This window comes from Mustela nivalis (genome assembly GCF_964662115.1).
Source record: "Mustela nivalis genome assembly, chromosome: 10".
Lineage (NCBI taxonomy): Eukaryota > Metazoa > Chordata > Mammalia > Carnivora > Mustelidae > Mustela > Mustela nivalis.
In genome coordinates, this window is record NC_139029.1 from 40,654,320 (window position 1) to 40,668,859 (window position 14,540).

The 14,540-nt window shown below is 38.8% G+C and overlaps 1 protein-coding gene across 5 annotated transcripts in view; it reads left to right on the top strand.

The window, feature by feature from the left end:
* SCP2 (sterol carrier protein 2) overlaps positions 1-14,540 on the top strand; it is a 120,697-nt gene that overhangs the window by 52,002 nt on the left and 54,155 nt on the right. For all 5 annotated transcript variants that reach the window (XM_082688454.1, XM_082688455.1, XM_082688453.1 and 2 more), the window contains exons 5-8: positions 4,156-4,219; positions 10,523-10,609; positions 12,040-12,190; positions 13,772-13,919. In XM_082688454.1, the coding sequence (XP_082544580.1) occupies positions 4,156-4,219; positions 10,523-10,609; positions 12,040-12,190; positions 13,772-13,919 (450 nt within the window). The remainder of the gene's footprint in view (positions 1-4,155; positions 4,220-10,522; positions 10,610-12,039; positions 12,191-13,771; positions 13,920-14,540) is intronic.

Below are 14,540 nucleotides of genomic sequence, written 5' to 3' on the forward strand. Positions count from 1 at the left end.
GAAGATGGGGAGAGAGAATCTTAAGCAGACTCCATGGCCAGCTTGGAGCCCAATGTGAGGCTCAGTGTCACAACACTGAGATCATGACCTCAGCCAAAATCAAGTCAGACGCTTAACTGACTGAGCCACCCACGCACCTCTTAATTTTTAAAATTTATTAATAATTTTTAGTTTTGAGGTGCCTGGGTGGCTCAGTTGTTAAGTGTCTGCCTTTGGCTCAGGTCATGATCCTAGGGTGTTGGGATCAAGCCCCTCATCCAGCTTCCCTATCAGTGGGGAGCCTGCTTCTCCCCCTCTCCCTCCCCCTGCTTGTGTTCCCTCTCTTGCTGTCTTTTTCCCTCTGTCAAATGAATAAATACAATCTTTAAAAAAATGCTTTTTAGTTTTATTGCATTGTGATATGGGGTGATTCCTGGTTCTTTGGCTCCCTCTTATATCAGGGTAGTAATGTCTTATATCTGTAGTGGATTTTTTTGAAAAATGAGTTGTGTGTCCTCTGATTTCTCTCTCTTTCTTTTTTGTCTTGCAGGATCCTAAAGTTTTCCCTCTTTGCCTCTTTCCTCTTTCACTATCCAGCTGCCAAAGGATACCTTTCCCTTTCTTTTTGCATGCCCCCCCCTTTTTTTCTTCCACAGCTATGCTTTTCAAAGATTACCACCTTGAATCTCTGTACTTTTCAGACCCTTCCCTGTAGTCATGCTTTGATCTGTAGTTCACTCTTTTTACATTCGTGGGGGAGTCTTTCTCTTCCCAGTGATGGTTTTATTTATTTTATTTTATTTTTAAAAATTTTATTTATTTTTGAGAGCCAGAGAAAGAGTGAGCATGAGTAGTCTCTTGTCTAGTTTTGTGGAAGGTATGGTTTTGTGCAGTTCTTGTCATTCTATGTTGTTTTTGGAGGATATGGAGAGAGAAGAGATTTAGGCAGCCTTCATTGTCCTCAGCTACCTGGAAATCATGTGCCTGGTGTGTTTATAAGCTTATATCTTTCCTCAAGTTTTATATTGTTCAGAACACTTGGATAATTTTCTAGCCCAAACTTTGAGTTATAAATGTACCGTACTTTAGTTGAAATGTTATTCTTCATCCAGTAGATTTTTAATAAACTGTAAAGTATTATGGGCTCTGAAATTGTCATTTGAAATTGTTCTTTGTGAATGTATACTAAACATGAATGGATACAAATGTTTGTAGTAGCTCACATTCTGCTGTTAAATCAGCAGTATTTTGTGGCTTCAAAATTTGATTCAAGAAGGTTGAACTATTTTTATACTAGGAGTATCCTTTGAATAGCCAAACATCTGAATTAGCAGTTCAGGATCAGTGGTCACCAAGCCCATCATTAGTACATAGGTTTAATAAAGATATGGTAAGTCACTGGCAGAATATTTTTTAAAGGGTTATAGATTAATTGGATATAGATTAATTAGATTCCAGGGTAAGGAAAAAAAGAAAAGACATCAACACTTATTGAATATCTCTTATATCAGACACTATGCCAAGTGCTTTTGTACAGTTCAGTTGCCCCTCTTCCTACCAATCCATGCATGAATTACTTGTAAATCTTCTAATATGTGGCAACAGAGCATTTGTACTTCTTGTGACAAGAAACTTGTCACCAACAGAGGCCACTCATTCCATTTTTTGGGTGATTCCAATTGTTGAAATCAGATCTCTCTCCCTGTAGTTTCCATCCATGCTCCTGTTTCTGTCTCCTGAGGCTCGTAAGACGGGAGCCTCTTTCACCTTATAGCTCTTCAAATATTTGAGCCAGCGAGATGTTGTGCTTAACTTCTCTTCTCTTTAACTGTTTCTCATTTTTCTTGTTTCATGATAACCGGTCTCATTAAGGATACTGTAAGCTTTTCTGGTAGTTGCAACACACTGTTAAATCATATTGAGCTTGTAGTCAAATAGAACCTCAAGAGCCTTTCTCATAGTTGCTCTTCCTTTTCCCAGGTTGTTTTGGAGTTCTAGAAATAGAATTGGGTCCTTTAACTAATTACATTCCTCTCCAACCCATTAATAAACCTTGTTGAAATCTATTTGGATTCAACATTCTAGCAGTCCTTCCCAGGTTCAGGTGTGATGAGCATACCTTTAATTTTCTGATCCAATTTTTGGTAGATATACTAGCCAGAGCATGGATGAGGCTAGAGGTTAGCACTAGAGACTTTTCTCCAGGTTACTGGAGAGTACTAGAGACTTTTCTCCAGGTTACAGCACATTAGTCAATGCTGGTGGTTTCACAAGTGTGTTCTGTGGGATGTTAACCTTATAACATTCTCTGTGACATGGGTCAGATAAGTTGGGAGATGCATCATCTTTTAACCACTTTCTATTTTTATTTTTATTTATTTTTTAAAAGATTTTGTTTGTCAGAGAGAGAGAGAGAACACATAAGCATGGGGAGCAGCAGGCAGAAGGAAAGGGAGAAGCAGGCTCTCCGCTGAGCAAGGAGGCTGATGTGGGACTTGATCCCAGGACTCTGGGATCATGACCTGAGCCGAGGACAGATGCTTAACAAACTGAGCCACCCAGGTGTCTTCCGTCAATCCCTTTTTAAACAGTCATAATATACATGTAATAATAGTAAAGGCTCTGAATGTCTTGCTATAAAGAAATATGTTTAACTTTGTTTAACCCAGTATTATCTAAACTTATTAGACAAAAGGACCCTCATTTTAAAATTTTTATTTAAAATTTTATTATTTTTTAAAGATTTTATTTATTTATTTGTCAGAGAGAGAGAGAGCACAAGCAGGGGGTGGAGCAAGCAAAGGGAAACCAGGCTCCCTGCTGAGCAGGGTCATGACCCTGGGATCATGACCTGAGCATGACCTGAGTTGAAGCCAGAAGCTTAATCAACTGAGCCACCTGGGTGTCCCCCCTCATTTTTTTAGTGACATCAAAGTTTGCTCCCCCCAAACAAAAGAAAAACCAAAATCCACACCGTAGTATTTCCTTACCTTGTCCCAAAAGATGTCCTAAAAATTTTAATTGTTTTACTGATATACAGATACTGTGTTTCATCTGATCTACTAGTCAAACCAATTAAAACAAGACATAACTCTGCTATGGCTTATTCTTACTAAATCCATATTGGCTTCCTCCTGATCATCACTCTTATGGGTATGAGATCACTAGTATGGACTCTACTTTCTTCAAGATTTGCTGAGTTGTATGTATGTTATTTCTGCTCTGAATATCATCCTCCTGCCAGAGAAGATAGAGATGAAGCAGAAATGGGGACTCTTCATTTTCCTGTGCCATACATTAACATAACTTTATCAGCTCCTACAGTGGACTTTCTCCTACCTTGGCCTTTCTGGCCCTGAAGTGGGATTCAAAATCTATCATATGCTGCTTTATCTTTTTGAAAGTAGAAAAAAAAAAATGTGTTGGGGGAGCACTTGGTTGGCTCATGGTAAGCATCTGCCTTCAGCTCAGGTCATGATCCTGAGGTCTTGGGATGAACCCTGGGTAGGTCTGCTTTTCCTTCTCCCTCTTCCTTGCTCATACTCTTGCTCTCTTGCTCGTGCTCTCTTTCTCTCTCAAATGAATAAATAAAATATCTTTTTTAAAAAGTAGTTATTTTTTTTCATATTTTACTTTCTTAATGTATGCTTTTGTTTTTTTGACACTAATCTTTAAGCCCTCTGTTAAGGAATTTAAAAACAAATATTTCTTGTTAAGCTGTAACTTTTCTGAAGACCCTTTTGCTTTATCATAAGGAAGGAGAAGGATCAGGTCCTAGAGGCTGTGAGTTGTAAAATTCATTTAATCTATGGGTATTGGGTAGCTTTGGTATATTTCTTGAAAGATTTCTGGCAGTGCTTTTCTGCCTTACATCCACTGTTAATCTCAGGCTATATTTTCTGGTTTTTAAAATTGGACTCTAGTTATACTAGGTAGAATTGGCCAGTTTGAACTGTTTTCATGTCATATGCTTATTAGTGGATTCAATAATAATTTTTATGTGAGGGATCAGTGTTGAAGTTGTTCATTTATACCAGGGAAAAGGTCATTGAAATTGATCATTTATACCAGGGAAAAGGTAGAAATATTTGGCGGGGCACTGAGTACCATTGCCATGTTTGTTAATAAGCGATAGGAAGGCATTGACCTGCTAATAGATGTTTGTTTTCTCAACAGGAACAACAGTTGAACAGTTCGCAAAAATTGGATGGAAAAATCATAAACATTCAGTTAACAACCCGTAAGTACTTAGGAAATATGAAATAGTGAAAATCTGGGATATCCTGCTATGTAATGTGTAACTTTATACTTAAAAAGAAAATGTAAGACCTCAAAGGTATTAACTAGAATATGTATTGTTTTTCATATAAAAGGCTTGTACCCAAGTAAACTCTTGAGTACAGTTTTAGTTTTGGGTCTGTTTATGTTTAGAGCGCCTTTAAGTTTATGAAAGAATGTGAATGGTTGGTGTTAAAGATGTAATTGGTCATACATTACAACTGCAGTAATGAAATTTATTAAATAATTTTAGTTGAATATAACCAGTGATCATTTTAAACTAGTCCTTAAAACTTTTCTTAAAATGTTCATAAAATGCATATTAGTAGCCATTTTAATTACTTTCTATTAAATTGTTTTTATTACTTTAGTAATGTTTTAGTTATGTCAGTATCATTAACACTTACTCTGGTAGAATAATACGGTTATTTATATCCTAAATGATCGAAAGTAGAATTACATCCTGTGTATTACAGATTATTTGTCTTTGAATCCCTCGTGCTTAGTGCAAGCCAGGCTTATAGCCTGTATTTAATGGTTGCTGAATAAAATTGGTTCACTGGCAATTGAATTAGTGCCACTTAGCTATAACCTCTATAAAAGAATACCACTAGGCAGTAAAAGAGTAATAGCTAGATTTACTAAGTCCCAACTGTGTGTCACTGTGTTAGTTTTTTTTTTTTTTTAAGATTTTAATTATTTATTTGACAGAGATCACAAGTAGGCAGAGGCAGGCAGAGAGAGAGGAGGAAGCAGGCTCCCTGCTGAGCAGAGAGCCTGATGCAGGGCTCTATCCCAGGACCCTGAGATCATGACCCAAGCTGAAGGCAGAGGCTTTAACCCACTGAGCCACCTGGGTGCCCCTGTGCTAGGTATTTTTGTATACATTTTGATTTAATCCTCTCAAGGACCCTATAAGGTAGATATTTTTATTCTCATTTTATAGATAGGAAAACGAGATTTACAGAAAGGAAGCAACTTGCACAGGATCATTCTAAGTATTGGTAAAATAATGATTATATTTCCTCCTACTAGATCGTAAACTTGGTGAGGGCCAGAGCCATCTCTTCCTGTTCTTAATGCTCAGCATAGAGCTTGGAACATGATAGGTGCTCAGTAAATTGTTTCTGAACTACTAAACAAATTTTGTCATATATCCAAACATAAAACCATGACAAGAAATATTTTATACCACAAGTGGATTATTACCACATATCTCTGATGTTTCATACTACTGTTAGGTGTCCTGATTCTCCTAATTTTTTTTTTAAGATTTTTTTCTTTATTTATTTGACAGACAGAGATCACAAGTAGGCAGAGGCAGGCAGAGAGAGGAGAAAGCAGACTCCCTGCTGAGCAGAAATGAAAGGCTCCATCCCACGACCCTGGGATTATGACCTGAGCTGAAGGCAGGGGCTTTAACCCACTGAGCCACCCAGGCACCCCTATTTTTTTTAAAAAATTATTCATTTATTTGACAGAGAGAGAGAGAGAGAGATCACAAGTAAGCAGAGAGGCAGGCAGAGAGAGAGGGGGAAGCAGGCTCCCCACTGAGCAGAGAGCCTGATGTGGGGCTCGATCCCAGGACCCTGAGACCACGACCTGAGCTGAAGGCAGAGGCTCAACCCACTTAGCCATCAAAGTGCCCCTACTTTGCCAGTTTTATATCCTGCCACTTTCTGGCTATTCCCAATCTCTAGCCTCACCAGATTACATGTTTTTTCCCAAGTATAGTATATAGCACTCACTTTTGTGTTTTTAGTTAGGCTGTTAGTTCTCCTTGGAATATCTTTTTGCCTTTCTTTTGTTTGGTGAATATCTACTTACCCATCAATCCCCAATCCAAATGTCATTGCTTCTCTTAACATCTTTTAATTTTTTTTTTAAAGATTTATTTACTTATTTGAGAGAGAGAGAGGGAAAACAAGTACAGGGAGGGGTGGAGGGAGAGGGAGAAACTTTAGCAGACTTCTTGCTGAGCTCAGAGCCCAATGCAGGGCTTGATCCTATGACTCTGAGATCATAACCTGAACTGAAATCAAGAGTTGGATACTCAACTGACTATACCACCCAGGGGCCCCCTCTTAATGCCTTCTTAAAGCTTCCTGGGCCTATTTTTTTTTTCCTCATGAGTTTTGTTGCCCTGTCTCTATACTTATATTGTAACACATCACACTATCGTACCTAGTTCTTTATAAGTCTTTCTTCTTTGATGATGGTATTGGAACATAGTATATGTTCAATAAAACTTTGCTGTTACTAAATAGTAAAGTTTGGATGAGTAGTCTTAAGTCCATAAAAATGGTCTAAAACTGAATTCTTTGTCCTTAGAACTTGGAAAACCATTAAAAATATTTGTGATTTCCTGAATAGTAAGGAGCTATACCAACATATTGAGGAATTGACAGCATTGCAGTCTCTTGGCTTTGAGGCGCCAAGGAGTAGTTTTGTTTTGAGTAGGATTTTATTTATTTATTTGAGAAGAAAGTGAGAGAGAGAAAGCATGATGGGGGAAGGGTCAGAGGGAGAAGCAGACTTTCCACCGGCAGGGAACCTAATGTAGGACTCGATCCCAGGATTCTGGGATCATGAACCTAGCCAAAGGCAGATGCTTAATAGACTGAGCCACCCAGGTGCCCCCAAGGAGTAGTTCTTAACTTTCCTTGAGATTCAAATCTTCTTAGTCTTTCTCTTACTTATCACTGTGCCTAAATAGGCATCATATATTCACTCATTGTGGCATTCTTCTAAAGGAATTTCATTCACTCAACAGCTAGCTATTCAGTAGCCTACTATGTGCAAGACATTTCTTTAGCTACTAGTGATACAGCAGTGAACAAGGCAGATAAGTTCCTTGCCCCATGAATCTTCTATTGCATAGTATAAGTACTCAATTATGTTGACTAGGCAGATGTTATTTCTGGATGTCAGTTTCATCGTATAAAACTCTTTAAAACACTGAAGAATAGCCTTCTAGGTTTTGCTCAGAAATTTCAGATGCCAACTTCTTGCACTAGGTTTTGCTTGGTTAAGGAAGAAAGAGAATCCTGTGCTTGCTGACCAGTCATTATAGATACCCTGTTACATATTTCTAAGAAGGTTGAATTACAAAACTATTCTTAAATATTTTCTCACAAATTATAAAGATATTTAAAGGCAGTGAGAATCTGTGAATCTGAGAATCTGTGATAAGTAGAATGAGGGATAGCTCATGCCTCTTGAGTCATCAGACCTGTATATAATTTTATGTATGAAAGTTATAACTTTCTCCTGGTTGTCTCTACTTAGATGTTTCACAAGTGCCTCAGAGTCAACATGTCCATATAGAATTTGGACAACCCTATTTTTCCTTCAGTATTCTCCATGAATGACATCAATATATTCCGATTTATAGAAAACTAGAAGTCATTCTTCTTCTATTCTTTTTTTTTAAACGTAGGCTCCATACCTCATGTGGAGCCCAGTGCAGGATGTGGAGCCCAGTGCAGGTGTGGAGCCCAGCACTGGGAGTAGAGCCAATGTGGGGCTTGAACTCACAACCCAGAGATCAGGACTTGAGCTGAGATTAGAGTTGGATGCTTAACTGACTGAGAAACCCAGGCACCCCAGTTAGAAGTCATTCTTAACTCTGCCTTCTTCCTCAGTGTCCCATATGAGTTGCAGATGAGTAGAGGATGAACAGAAGCCTAGTGACTGTCTCTTGAAATCATTTCTTCTCTCCATATTTCACTTCCAGTTCCCTACTATAGGCCCTTATCATTTCCTGCCTTAATTGTTGTCATAATCTCTCGGTTTAGTTGCTTTTGATAATTCCATTTACCATCGCTTTTCCATATCCTAGGCTTCTTGTTTAAATACAAGTGTGGTGGTGCCTGATGACTCAGTCAATTAAGCATCTGCCTTTGGCTCAGGTCGTGATCCCAGGGTCCCGGGATTGAGCCCCACATCGGGTTCTCTGCTTAGCGAGGAGTCTGCTTCTCCCTCTCTCTCAGCCCTCTCCTCCACTTGCGCTCTCTGTCATACGCTTTTTCTCTCAAATAGATAAATAAAATCTTTGAAAAAAATAATTGAAAGTCTGATCGTCTTACCCCAGCTTAATATCCTTTGGTAGTTCTTCATTGTTTTTAGTATATATATACACACACACACATATATATACATATATATATATATTTAAAGATTTTATTTATTTATTTGGCAGAGAGAGACACAAGCAGGGGCAGCAGGAGAGGGAGAAGCCAGCTTCCCACTGAGTAGGGAGCCTGATGTGGGGCTCAATCCTAGGACCCTGGGATCATGACTGAGCCAAAGGCAGATGCTTAATGACTGAGCCACCCAGGCACCCCTGTTTTTAGTATAAAATGTAAATACCATATACTGGCCTTTTATGATCTGATCTTTGTTTATTTCTCTCATTCTCTCTTCTTCACCTTGAGTCCACATTTCCTCCCAAACTTCATGGCCTGGCTTCAGTGAACTACTTTAACTCAAGAGGCTTTGGTGTACTGATCTTTTTGCCAGGAATTCTCTATCTCCTACTTTCTCTTATTTGCTAACCCCACAGAGGAAGCTCCCTTTGGTACCTGGGTCTCTTGCCAATTCTGTGTGCTCCCATGCCACACTGTGTAACATTTTTTCTAAAAATATTTTATTTATTCATGTATTTGGGGGGGCACACAGGCTCACATGTGTGAGCCTGGGGGAGAGGGAGAGAATCTCACGACCCTGAGATCATGACCTGAGCCAAATCCAAAAGTCACATGTTTAACTGACTGAGCCACCCAGGTGCTCCCCTGTATAACATTTCTGTAATGGTATTTATCATATTGTATTTGTTTGCTACAGATTCAGACTGAATTCTTTGAGGGTAAGGACCCATGGGACATACCCTTGTCCTACTTGCCTTGCACAGAATCTGGCATAAATTAGGTATTTTTTTGGAAGTTGGTGGTGGTCAACATTAACTTTAGAAGCAGAGGTGCACATACTAGTATACAGCTCTAAGTTACATGGGCTTTATTTCTAAACATTTGAATTGCTCATTAATTTCTATACCAGTTGAAGTTTGCTTTTAGAATCTCCTTTGTGGTGTCTAATGTTTCTGCTATTTCTGTCAGAGCAGGGTCTGAAACCATCTGATTTTATTTTTGTTTTTTTATTTTAAAAAATATTTTATTTATTTATTTGAGAGTGAGAGAGAGAACATGAATGGGATAGAGGGGCAGAGGGAGAGGCAGACTCCCTGACATGAGGCTCGATCCCAGGACTCTGAGATCATGACCTGAGCTGAAGGCAGTTGCTTAACCAACTGAGCCACCCAGGCACTCTTGTTTTGCTTCCAAGGAGCTAGTATTAAGTAATTCTTCAGGGGGAAAAAATGGTATTTTATTTTGACCCCCAACTGATCTGACATACCTGCTAGGTGTACTGCAATTCAATTCTGTCGCTAATCACTTGAGTTGATGCAGACCCCCTGAATTAAGGATTTAGTCCTCCACAAGACTGCCCTCACTTAAGAAGCTAACCGCAAGTAGGGTCTCTAGGCCACCTGCAGTTCCGAACAACTGACTATAAATTCAGGGGTTTCCATGATCATTTGTGTTTGATAATTCACTAGACTTATTCCCAGAATTCAGGAAAGTGTTGTACTTATGATTACAGTACTATTATGAAGGACACAACTCAGAAACAGCAAATAAGGAGGCACATAGGGTAAAATCTGTGAGAGTTCCTAAAGCTGAGCTTTGGCACCCTCTTCCCATGGAGTCAGGACACATCACCCTCTGGATAAATGAAGGTACTCACCAATCAGGTAGCTCCAGCAAGCTTCAGTGTCCATAGTTTTTACTGGGGCTTTATTAGGCAGGCACACTTGATTAAATCATTGGCCACATAACTGAACTCCATCTCCAGCCCCTCCCTTCTTTTCAGGGGTCAAAGTGGTTCAAAAGTCCTAACTCTGTATTCACATGGTTGATGTTTCTGATGACCAGCCCCCTGCTGCCCCTCTTCCTGCATTCCCCCTTAACAAGGGCCCACTATGAGTCACCCTATTAGCATAACAAAGACAGTAATGATCATTTCTTGCCTTAATTAAAAACTTCAGTTCGGACAAACAATTTATATTAAGGTTGAAATTGTTCATAAAAGACTGTCTTTTGGTTGTTAAATTTACATATTATTCTCTGACTTCTGGATCAGAATATTTTCAACAAAATTGTAATTGCTACCTCGAGTATTCTGTAACTACTTATTTTGTGTTTAGGAATTCCCAGTTCCAGCAGGAATACAGTTTGGATGAAGTGATGACATCTCGAGAAGTTTTTGATTATTTGACTGTCTTACAATGTTGGTAAGAAAACCTCATTTAATATTTATTTATTCATTTATTTATTTTTTAAAAAGATTTATTTCTTTATTTGAGAGAGAGAGAAAGAGTGGGAGTGAGAAGGGAGGAGCAAAGAGAATCTTCAAGCAGGCTCCCTGCTGAGTGCAGAGCCCAATGATGTGGGGCTAGATCCCAGACCCATGAGGTCATGACCTGAGCCAAAACCAAGAGTCGGATATTGAACTGACTGAGCCACCTCTGCGCCCCCACATTTTAATATTTAATAGGAAAAAATAATTGCTCCCTCCCACCACCTTAGGTAAACCTTAGGCTTTGTGTCTGGGTAAATCTGTATTTATGTTTGCTTCTGTAGCACTCCTGCTAATGTCCTCATTCTGGAGGGAGAACCCATATTTCCTATTCATATCTAGAGACTGTCTTTTCTCTTGGAAAATTCTGTATTTTATTTCCTTTTTTCATGAGTTCTACCTCCTTTTAAAAACTTATATTTTATTCATGTAAATGTGGCTCAGGAGGCCAGTGGAGTCCAGAGTTTTTCTCTTAAGCATTTTGTTTTCTCTGCTCCATGCTTCTACCTTAGGAAACATTACTCAATTACAGTAACTTAGAGGAAATGTGAAATAAGAAAAATGAAAAACAAGAAAAACAAGAAAAAAAATAGCTCTAATAATGGTAACAGCTACATATTGAAAATTGCTTGTTAATATCTGTCTCCCCAAAAATGAAATTAGTACTTCAAAGCTCCTGCCTGTGCCCAGTTGTCACCTGGAAGATACTGGCTAGGATGCAAGTGAACAAATGGGGCCAGCTTTTATCTGTTGCAGTAAAAAGGTCTGTTCATTTATAAAGTCCAGCTGAACTCAGAGAAGGCTTTTTGAGTTTGCCACTTTCTTTCATAGCTTGCTATAAGGAAAAGAGGAGATCTCCTCTTTGAGATCACCCAAGTCTTAACTAAACCACTTTCTGGTTTGGACTTTGTGGTCTCTTTATTCCATCCTTTCCCAGTTTTCAAAAGTATTCCATGACTGGTTATTTGGGAGATAGCAAAGCCAGACTAGTTAGGCCTAGAGTAGAATTTTTATTATACTAGGATAGGAAGAACATTGTGGACTCCTCAGAAGTCACTATAAGAAGCCTTATGCATCTGCAGAGGCTAATCCAGGATTCTTTGCAAAAGAAGTTTAGGGGAGAGACTCGTGGAGACCAAGCAGTGAGCTGAGCTTTGGCACCCTCTTCCTGTGCATTTAAGTTCTTGATAGAGGTTCAGTCCTCAAGTGGGAAGCATGTATAATTTTTAACTGTGGATTTTACAGTGAAGAGAGTGCAATGACTAGCAAGCATCCTTAGTTTTTCTTTCCACATAGAAAGAACTAGTCTGTAATCCTAGAATAGAGGTGGACTGGGTGTAAATAATTGTTTTTACCTTCTCTTAGTCCCACTTCCGATGGTGCTGCAGCGGCAATTTTGGCTAGTGAACGGTTTGTACGGAAGCATGGCCTGGAATCCAAAGCTGTGGAAATTTTGGCACAAGAGATGGTAACTGATTTGCCAAGCTCATTTAAAGAGAACAGCATTATTAAAATGGTATGTATGAGGGGCGCCTGGGTGGCTCAGTGGGTTAAGCCGCTGCCTTCGGCTCGGGTCATGGTCTCAGGGTCCTGGGATCGAGTCCCGCGTCGGGCTCTCTGCTCAGCAGGGAGCCTGCTTCCCTCTCTTTCTCTCTGCCTGCCTCTCCATCTACTTGTGATGTCTCTCTGTCAAATAAATAAATAAAATTTTTTTAAAAAAATGGTATGTATGAGATTTTTTAAAATGAAGTTCAATTAGCCAACATATAGGGTATGTCTGAGATTATGTTTTATTTATCAGTTGAGAAATTTCTGTTTGAAAATTTCAAGGTGACCTCATGTTGTTATTCACTCTAGAAGTTATTTACTTGAAAAAAAAAATCAATCTAGAAAATTTAATATTATAACCCACCCTTAAGAATCTGTTAAGGGGGAAAAAAAGGAGAACATATGCTTCTTGTAATAGAGCCATGAATGCATTTTTAACTTACTAAAACATGCTATTTTGGTGGGCTTTTTCTGTCTGAATTGACTGAATATGCCCAGAGGTCCTTTGTTACACAGTTAAGGGAAAAACAAGGATATTTTCAGAGATCTTTCTTGATGCTTAGCACTTTAAAAATGCTGATAAAAGATTGAGTGTATATGGAAGAAGTTAAAAAATTGAGAATTCAGACCTAGAGTTAGTTGAATATTTGAAGATACACACATATATATTAAAGAAATGCAAAGGTGCATATATGCACACATATATAACAATCATAAGGTAATTAGAGTTTACAAATGATACTACAAGAATGCTTTGAATTTGAAAATGTCTCTCTAACTTGCCTAAAATGACAAAGCTGGGATGTGGCTGTATGTCTCAGATTTTCTGATTATAGTATTTACATCACATTTTTTTTCCTTGGAGAAAAGTTAACTTGCTATTATCTGAGATCAAAGGGGTTTTAAGAGCAAGGGTTTTTTAAGTGGAGATTGGTTTATTTCCAGATAGAAATTCCTCATAGTTTTTAGTGTATCTGAGTCATAATGATCTCTTGATCAATCTCTTTTCCCACGTATTTACCACAACAACATATTGTGGGTTGAAAGAGTTTTTATAAATGCACAAGACATGGCCTGAGGAATTGTAAGTCCTTTTTATATATATTATTTAAAATTCTGTTCTTGGGTGCCTGAGTGGCACAGTGGGTTAAAGCCTCTGCTTTCGGCTCAGGTCATGTTCCCAGGGTCCTGGCATCCAGCCCGGCATGGGGCTCTCTGCTCAGCAGGGAGCCTGCTTCCTCCCCTCTCTCTCTCTGCCTGCCTCTCTGCCTACTTGTGATCTCTGTCTGTCAAATGGATAAATAAAATCTTTTAAAAATTAAAAAAAAAATAAAATTCTGTTCTTTGTAGTACAGAATTTTATATGTACATTCTCCATCCTGAATATTCTTTTATTTGGACTTTCTATGTGATATAGAATGAACTGAGATCTCAATATTTGCACTCAATTTTTAGCTGTAAAGGTTATCCATATTAATCTTTTATAAATCTTATATAAAAGTCCCAGTTTTGATGCCCTTAATTTATTTATGTGTGGTTTTGGTTTTAGGTTGGCTTTGATATGAGTAAAGAAGCTGCCAGAAAGTGCTATGAGAAATCTGGCCTGAGACCAAGTGATATTGATGTTATAGAACTTCATGATTGCTTTTCTGTCAATGAACTCCTTACTTACGAAGCACTGGGACTCTGTCCAGAAGGTAATATCTTTGGTGAGATGCAGATTAATTTAGTAAATTTCGCTGAGGAAATTTCATTTTTGCCACTAAAAAGAGGAATTCACTAATCATCTTTACCTCCATGTTGGCTCTGCTGTACTGTGCAAAGTGAAATGTAAGCTATCTTGATACTAGACTTTCTAGAACATGTAGTCTTGGACAATACTGACACTGAGATCACAGATTATACAAATAAACTGTATTATGTAAGTCAGGAGTACTTAGAACGAATTGCTAAGTAAAAAAAAGGGGGGAGATAAAAATTACATAGGTACTTCTGAAAGACCCGCGGATCCCCTTACCCAAGAATCCAACACTGCCACTGGATGCAATCAGCAAGAGGTTCTTTATTGTTACGCAGGCGCCTGCGGGTGGTCAGCGCGCGCCTGCGGGTGGTCAGCAGCTCCTGCTAGCTGAGCACACCTGGCTGGGGTGGTGCAGGATTTTTATAGACAGGTGCAAACAAGTTTTGGGTGGGACGCAACTGATTGGTTGACAGTTAGAACTTTTGAAAAAGGCATATGTGGAGTTTGCTGATTGGCTTTGGGGACCCGCTCGCGCGGAAGAGAGAGGCGGGAAGGGGGAACAAGCTGATTGGTTCTG